This window comes from Bison bison, unplaced genomic scaffold, assembly GCF_000754665.1.
Source record: "Bison bison bison isolate TAMUID 2011002044 unplaced genomic scaffold, Bison_UMD1.0 scf7180017864103, whole genome shotgun sequence".
NCBI classification, from domain to species: Eukaryota; Metazoa; Chordata; class Mammalia; order Artiodactyla; family Bovidae; genus Bison; species Bison bison.
In genome coordinates, this window is record NW_011494675.1 from 335,532 (window position 1) to 343,364 (window position 7,833).

The 7,833-nt window shown below is 39.5% G+C and overlaps 1 protein-coding gene across 3 annotated transcripts in view; it reads left to right on the forward strand.

The window, feature by feature from the left end:
* Positions 1 to 1,237: 1,237 nt before the first annotated feature.
* The window catches only part of KLHL2 (kelch-like family member 2), a 164,774-nt gene continuing 158,178 nt past the window's right edge, over positions 1,238 to 7,833 (forward strand). The window contains exons 1-2 of one of the 3 annotated variants that reach the window (XM_010838661.1): positions 1,238 to 2,271; positions 6,678 to 6,803. In XM_010838661.1, coding sequence (XP_010836963.1) covers positions 6,766 to 6,803 — 38 coding nt within the window. In that variant the 5' untranslated portion in view covers positions 1,238 to 2,271; positions 6,678 to 6,765. Of the gene's footprint in view, positions 2,272 to 6,252; positions 6,804 to 7,833 lie in introns of those variants that run through there. The other 2 variants (XM_010838662.1, XM_010838663.1) reach the window with 2 other exon arrangements.

A 7,833-nucleotide genomic window follows, 5' to 3' on the forward strand; every position in this document is an offset into this window, starting at 1 on the left:
CTGAGGCCAGGAAGTCTCAACCCTCCATCATTTTGGCTTATCTTATATGTTCAAAATTATTTTGTGCCTTAACCTCCTAGAGTAAAGTCTGCCTTATCATAGGCCAGAAGTTTCCAGCATTTTCCTTAGAAAAGCAACTTAGAAATCCTCTAAGTTGGGTGAACTCCGGGAGTTGGTGATGGACAGGGTGACAGCTCGGGACAGTTGGTAATGGACAGCCTGGCGTGCTGCGATTCATGGCGTCGCAAAGAATCAGACACGACTGAGCGACTGAACTGAACTGAAGGCCCAGGTGGAGTCCTGTCCCGTTCACAAAGTCTTCCATGTTTACTCCAGCTCATTGTAGCTCCTCTTTGCAATTCCTATACTGTTTATAATTGGTAGCCCATAATCTTGCACTTGTGTACTGACTTCGTGCTGTTTTCTGGTGGTTTCTGAAGTGTCTCCTGTCTTAGCTGGTAACTGGAGAAGGCATCTGTGTTTGGCATCTTTTGTATTTCTCACTCTGCCTAGTATAGGGCATTAGTGGGTGTCTAGGCAGTGCCTCCCTGCTTGATTTATTAATAGTGGTGGTGTGGTTTGGAGTATTGTCAGTAAGTTTTAATTTAGTGTTACAATTAAGAATGAGGAAGGCCAAGAAAATTCTTAAAAATATATCTCATGCTTAGTTTAGTTTCTAACCCCAACATTTTTCTTAACTATGTATTTATTTTCACATAGTGTTTAGTGTTTATTATGGCTCCCTGAGGCTTATAGGTGAGGTATTACTATCTTCGACTTCCATATGATGTTTACTAGACAGATTTGTAGAATAACAAAACCTTATTTTTAAGTACACAGTCTAAAGCCCAGAGAGGCTAAGTGACTAATCCAAGGTCACTTGGTTAGTATCTGGCACAGGCCAGGACTGTGGTTCATGTTTTCCAGCTGATGTTGCTCCTCTTCTAGTGCCTTTTCAGTCAAATGTTGGAAAATGTAGCCCAGTCAACTGAATTGCCAAATCATATTGCTGCCCTCTTACCAACCAAGTGATGGTAATGAGAAACATCGCAAAAGATAGGTCAGAAATATGAGTGATAAAAGACATGGAAATGTTTGAAATGGATCATCAAACTCCTCCCAATTTTAGTATCTCACATATATGCCACTCTGACAGTAACTTTGTTAGTTGTTTTTAATATATTATTTAAAATAAGACTGATCTTGCAGAAGGCAGGGCTTTTTACCCTGGTCACTTTTCTGGTAGTAGTCACTGTCAGGGACAAAAAGTGCTTGCTTGTTCTCTTGTTTGTCATGTAGGTAAGAGGGAAAGTGGGAGAGGGAGCAAGGTTGAACTGAAGCAGCGCATTTTACAGCTCTTCCTGTCATTTGATCTGAGAGCTTCCTTCACCTCTCCACCTAAGAGTCCCATTCACATCATGTGGGTGTTTTGCACACCACATCCTGGGGGAATACAGGGCGGTGTGTAAGCCTCCATTCTGTCCTCCAGAAGGGTCAGCACTTTGCTTTAAGTGGTAAGCCATTTTAGTAAAATTGGGCATTGTCAGCTTTTCTAGACTTTTTCTTTCTTCCTCTGGGAAATTGGAAATATAACTTTTAGCAGTGTATCTACTATGCTAATGTATTCAGTGCCTTTGTTATGACGTCTGTAAGGTGTTCTGTGGCTGGATGGGAGGTGTTTTTTAATCACATGATGCTTCATAATCAGTTCTAAAAGTCTCCGTCCTGAAGGTCTAACTCAAGTTCTTAGATGTCTGTAGGGCAGATGTTAACATTATTTGGTAATACAAGCATATGTTCATAGATTATGGATAGTCTGCTGGGTGTGTCCCTAATAAAAGTTTAAATTCTAAGCACTTGAAGGAAATTTGCAGAGCATGTTTTTTTGCCTGTACCTAATTGCAAAATCTGAAAGCACAACTCTACCACAAACCAAAATGTTTCCGGTGGAGAAGGCCTTCCACTTTTACAGCCTCTAAGTAACATGGTGTTTATTTGGGTGAGGTGAAGGATGTGAGGGTATTTTGTTGGGAAACTATAGGTGGCATAACATATGTTAAAATGAGAGTTACGGTTGCGTCTCTACTTCTCATATCCTGGACTTGTTATGGGAGCAGTGTTCTTACGGTAATCAGCTTCTGAATCCAAGTGTACTTAGAAGACAGCAGAGAAAATAGAAGAGATATAAAGTAATGGACAAACTTCATAGCGGTACATCACGGATGGTGACTTTGAAAACAACAGCTTCTGACGTGAACTTGGCAGAAATTTGTGAGTAATGGTGGGTGACATTGCAGGCAGGGGAATCTTGCAGCTTTTGAGGCGAACAGGCAAAGGAAAGAGCAAAGATAGTGGCCACCCAGGAGCTGAATGTTTGTCTTGAATGTGAAAATGTCTGGTCCACTGTTAAATTTTTCAGCTGCATCACTCACATGACTTACAGACTTATTTCCACCAAGAAAACCTTGAAAGCGTAAACAACCACTGTTTCCTAATGTGTTTGTTCTCAATCTGAGATGATTGTCCTGTGGTAGGAGGTAAGTGGGTGGTGGAGCATATTACATCACTCCCCCCACCCCCTTTTTTTTAATTATACATAGCTGCCTTTCACCTCTATTCCTGGAGATGCTGTCATTCTGGTATACTTAGACCTGTAAAAGGGACTTGCCTGAATCTTCACAGGAAGAAGGGTGATTATGTGTAGTTTAGAAAAATTGCCTGGGTCATGTAGTCCTTCTATCCCCTCCATCCTCCATTGGAAAATGCTGCTGCTGCCGCTAAGTCACTTCAGTCATGTCCGATTCTGTGCGACTCTATGGACAACAGCCCACCAGGCTCATCTGTCCATGGGATTCTCCAGGCAAGAATACTGGAGTGGGTTGCCATTTCCTTCTCCCTGGAAAGTGCTATTCCAGAACAAATAATATGCATCTAAGGAAACTATGTTATTTCACAGATTTCCTCAAAATTTTTGCAGTAGGCTTAAACCTTTGTTTGATTGTGGAATCCTGACTGTTTGAAGAAGACAACCCATATAAAGTCTTTATTGGCTTCCTCTCTGAGAATCAGTTATTAGTAGTAGTATGTTCTTAAGCAGAGCTAGAAAGGTGGTCTGAGAAGCCAAGCTTGCCTACAACTGGGAGTTTGTAGAAAAGTTAGTCATGGAAGGAAGGCTTCAGGATTGCCTGTTAGAAGTGTTCTGGGATCCAAACCCTTGAGACCTCAACAACTGTAGAGTATGTGTTGTAACAACAGGCTGCTGGGTAATTTTAACACTGGTTATGGGATGTAGAGTTGGGGGAAAGACTTAAAAGTGAAAGAACTTTCAGAAAGTATCTCCTTTAGATACTTTAAAGGTTTTCATAGTGAGGAGCTTTTCTAGAAAAGGTTAGCACTTTGCTTCTCAAGGGAAGCAAGGAGAAGGTGTAACTGCACTTCTGTGTGTGTGTGCTCAGTTGTGTCCGATTCTTTGTGACCCCATTGACTTTATTTTTTTGGGCTCCAAAATCACTGCAGATGTCGACGGCAGCAATGAAATTAAAAGACCCTTACTCCTTGGAAGGAAAGTTATAACCAACCTAGATAGCATATTGAAAAGCAGAGACATTACTTTGCCAACAAATGTCCGTCTAGTCAAGGCTACGGTTTTTCCAGTGGTCATGTATGGATGTGAGAGTTGAACTGTGAAGAAAGCTGAGCGCCGAAGATTTGATGCTTTTGAACTGTGGTGTTGGAGAAGACTCTTGAGAGTCCCTTGGACTGCAAGGAGATCCAACCAGTCCATTCTAAAGTAGATCAGCCCTGGGATTTCTTTGGAAGGAATGATGCTAAAGCTGAAACTCTAGTACTTTGGCCACCTCATGTGAAGAGTTGACTCATTGGAAAAAACTCTCATGCTGGGAGGGATTGGGGGCAGGAGGACAAGGGGACGACAGAGGATGAGATGGCTGGATGGCATCACTGACTCCATGGACATGAGTTTGAGTGAACTCTGGGAGTTGGTGATGGACAGGGAAGCCTGGCGTGCTGCAATTCATGGGGTCGCAAAGAGTCGGACACGACTGAGCAACTGAACTGAACTGACTGTAGCCTGCCAGGCTCCTCTGTCCATGGAAATTTTCCAGGCAAGAATACTGGAATGGGTTGTTATTTCCTACTCCAACTGCACTTATAATGTAACTTAAAAGGTAAACCTTTCCCTCCTGTTTGACTGCTTCCTAGTGGACGTTCCTCTTCTGCATTTGTAGTTTTAGACATGTTGTGTTGTTTTCTGTTACTCAGTTCTGCTTCTGAACCAGAGACCATCTGACACAAAATCAAATAGGAATTAGAAAATTGTGGAAAGGAGTTTAGTGTCAGAAATGTAGACCTCTGGCAGGGTTCTTCATTTGAAAGGGACTTTCAATACAGACAATACTTAAAAGAAGCAGTGTTATTCCTTTAAGGTTTTGAATAGAATCTTTTCTTTGCAGAGTTTCTGGAGTACATTAGAAAAGCAAGAGCTAAAAATAGCTTTAAGAAAACAGCAATATAGACATTGGTTGTTGAATGGTATCTGTCTTAAAGTGAATTCTTTAATGCAGTAAGTTTTAATTCCAATTTCTTAGCAAATATAAATACTCATGACTCTTAATGATATTTTTTGTATGGCAGAGTTGCTTTTGTTTCCATTGTGAGCATTGAAAGGCCTTATGTGATAGTTTTGCCAGTCTTCAATATTGTATTTTCCCTCTGTTGTAAGCTTAAGTAATTAAACTTGAAGCAAATATAAATATCGTCAACTTGCTACGTATGTGGGTATTCAGTGTTACATGGTAAGAAAGTTTGTGTAGGTTGTACGTATCTACATAATTTTCCCTTTTCCTACTGTTTTCTTAATGAAGTAGTGGTAGAAATGGTATTATGAGAATAGTCTCATACTATTAGGAGTGTTCCCGCTTTCCTCTGTCAGATCTAGATGTTCTTTCTCTCTTGGCTTCTAGACTTACTAGCTGTTTCTCTTAGACCAGGTGTAACTCATCCCTCTGTGTGTTCACACACATACATGAGGCCTCAGAGTAGACACACACACACATACACATATATGAGGCCTCGGAGTAGACACACACACACATATACGAGGCCTTGGAGTAGACACACAATCTGGGCTCCATTCTCTAGCCCTGCTCTCACATCCTGGAACACATGAGGTGCATAGTGGCCTTTGTGCTGGAGTTATTTCTTCCGTCTTGGCCATTTCCCACCTCCTGGTCCTTGTTCTAATCTCAGTTCTCAATTCAGCCTGCCCTGATCACCCTGTTTAATACTATAAGTTCCATCACCCCCATATTCCTGACTCTCTTTACCTGACACATTTTCTTTTTTCCATAGTTCTTATTTCTAACATGCTGTTTACTGGTCTGTTGTGTATATAATTATCCCACCACCCCACCCCCCCGCCCCGCCCCCAGCTACAAATTCCATGAAGACAGGAATTTTTGTTTTGTTTATTGAAAGGTTCCTAGGGCCTAGTGCCTAGAATAGTGCTCGGTGCATAGTGCCAAAAATTAGATGCTGAAGTAATAAAATAATATTTAAAGAATGAGTTATCGTTAGGAAAAGAAGTGGCATGAAGAGAAATGGTGCAATACTAATGATGTTTGCCTTTTGTTCTGTGTGTGATGTATATACAAGAATGTATTTTTTTGGGCTTAATTTAGTATCCTAATTTTTTTATTTAATAGCTGTATTAAGGTATAATTTACATACTGTAAAATTCAGCCATTATAATTGTTAGTAAATTTCTAGAGCTGTGCAACCATCTCAAAAAGTTCCTTGTGTCTGCCCATATGTGGTTAACCCTCCCCACAATGGCACCCTGATTTTATTTGTTAATTTTTTTGGTTCCCAGATCTTGAAATAATAATTTACACAGCCATACTAATAGCTTTGTACTCTTAACAAATTCCATATAACTGTGGAATTAACTATCCACTGCTTAATGCAGGAAATGGTATCTAACATTAGTGAAAAGAATGGACTTGAGAGTCAAACTGGCCACACTCTTATCCAACTCTACCATTTACCAAGTTGCACAAATTATTTTCTGCCTCAGTCTCTTTTTATGTTTTTTGGTGATAATAGTAATTAGCTTACAGAGTTATGAGGATTAAAGAAACAAAATAGAGTACAAAGCCTGCCTATAAGTTAATACTCAGTAAAGAATTAAAGTAGGTGTGAAATACATGTGGTAAATAACCTTGCAATAGAGAACAAAGTTCAGTTCAGATTCTAAGCTTCTGAAGTATGTATAAAATATGAACCAGTTCCTGTCTTGGTTTGTAAATAGGCCTACTGCAGAATGTAAAAAGCAGGTTAATTTCCAACAGGGAAGATCATTTCTCAGCATTTCTTTTGAAGGTATCTGCCGAACCATTTTACTGAATTTTCTGTGCTCATCTTTGAGAGAGTTTTGACACCAGGGAGGTAATTACCTACTTTTTTTGTTAAAATCATAGTGACCATCAGAAAGTGTTCTGAATTGTCGTTTAGTCCTATGTTGGAATATACTGTGAGACTTCCTCTGAGTAAGTGGGGGAGAGGTGTGATCATTGTATCTCTTGTAACCTGATAAGTCTGAACTAAACTATCTTTAATAAGATCTTTTTCTGTGTTTTGTTATTTTCTCTTACGAACAGATGCACAAATCAGGGTCATCAGAAGTCTCTCGATTCAAAAGATGATAATACTGAAAAACACTGCCCGGTGACAGTGAATCCTTGGCATATGAAGAAAGCTTTTAAAGTCATGAATGAACTAAGAAGGTATTATTTAACATACTTTTATTTTTCAGTTGTGTATAGGGGTACCCAGGTGGTGCTAGTAGTAAAGAACCTGCCTGCCATTGCAGGAGACTTAAGAGATGTGGGTTCAATCCCTGGGTCAGGAAGATCCCCTGAATAAGGAAATGGCAACCCACTCCAGTATTCTTGTCTGGAGAATCCCATGGACAGAGGAGCCTGCTAGTCTGCAGTTCATAGGATTGCACAGAATCAGACTGACTGAAGCAACTTAGCATATAGCACATACTGAATATATTCCCTGTCCCTCATGATTGCTTTGTTTGCTACAGAGAACATTTAAAGCTTTTTCTGTGAGTTTTTAAAGGAAGGAAAAGAGCAAGTAATTTATCAGAGGTGTGAATGGTATAAGGCTGCTCTGTCCAATTTGTTAGCCACTAGTCATATTTGGCTAGTCTGTTTGAGATATTCTGTAAATGGAAAATACATAATGGATTTTCAAGACTTATTACAAAAAAAATGTAAAATATAAGTTTTAAAAATATTACATTTAGAAATGATTTTTATTATTTTATAATATTGGATATTTTGAGTTAAATAGAATTCTACTTAATTCTATTAAATTAATTTCAGTTGTTTATTTTTAAATGGGATTACTAGAAAATTCTGACTTGCATTATATTTCTGTTGGACTGGCTAGTCTAGGGTTTCTAACTTATCATTGCAAAGCATATGAAAAGAAAACTTTTATTAAAATTTTTTAAATTGAATGGTTAATTTATGTTATTAGTTTCAGGTGTACAACATAGAGACTCAACAGTTTTATAGTTTATACTCCATTTAAAGTCTACAGAGTAATGACTGTATTTCCCTGTGCTGTACAATATGTTCAATTCAGTTCAGTCGCTCAGTCGTGTCCGACTCTTTGCGACCCCATGAATCGCAGCACGCCAGGCCTCCCTGTCCATCACCAACTCCCAGAGTTCACTGAGACTCACGTCCATCGAGTCAGTGATGCCATCCAGCCATCTCATCCTCTGTCGTCCCCTTCTCC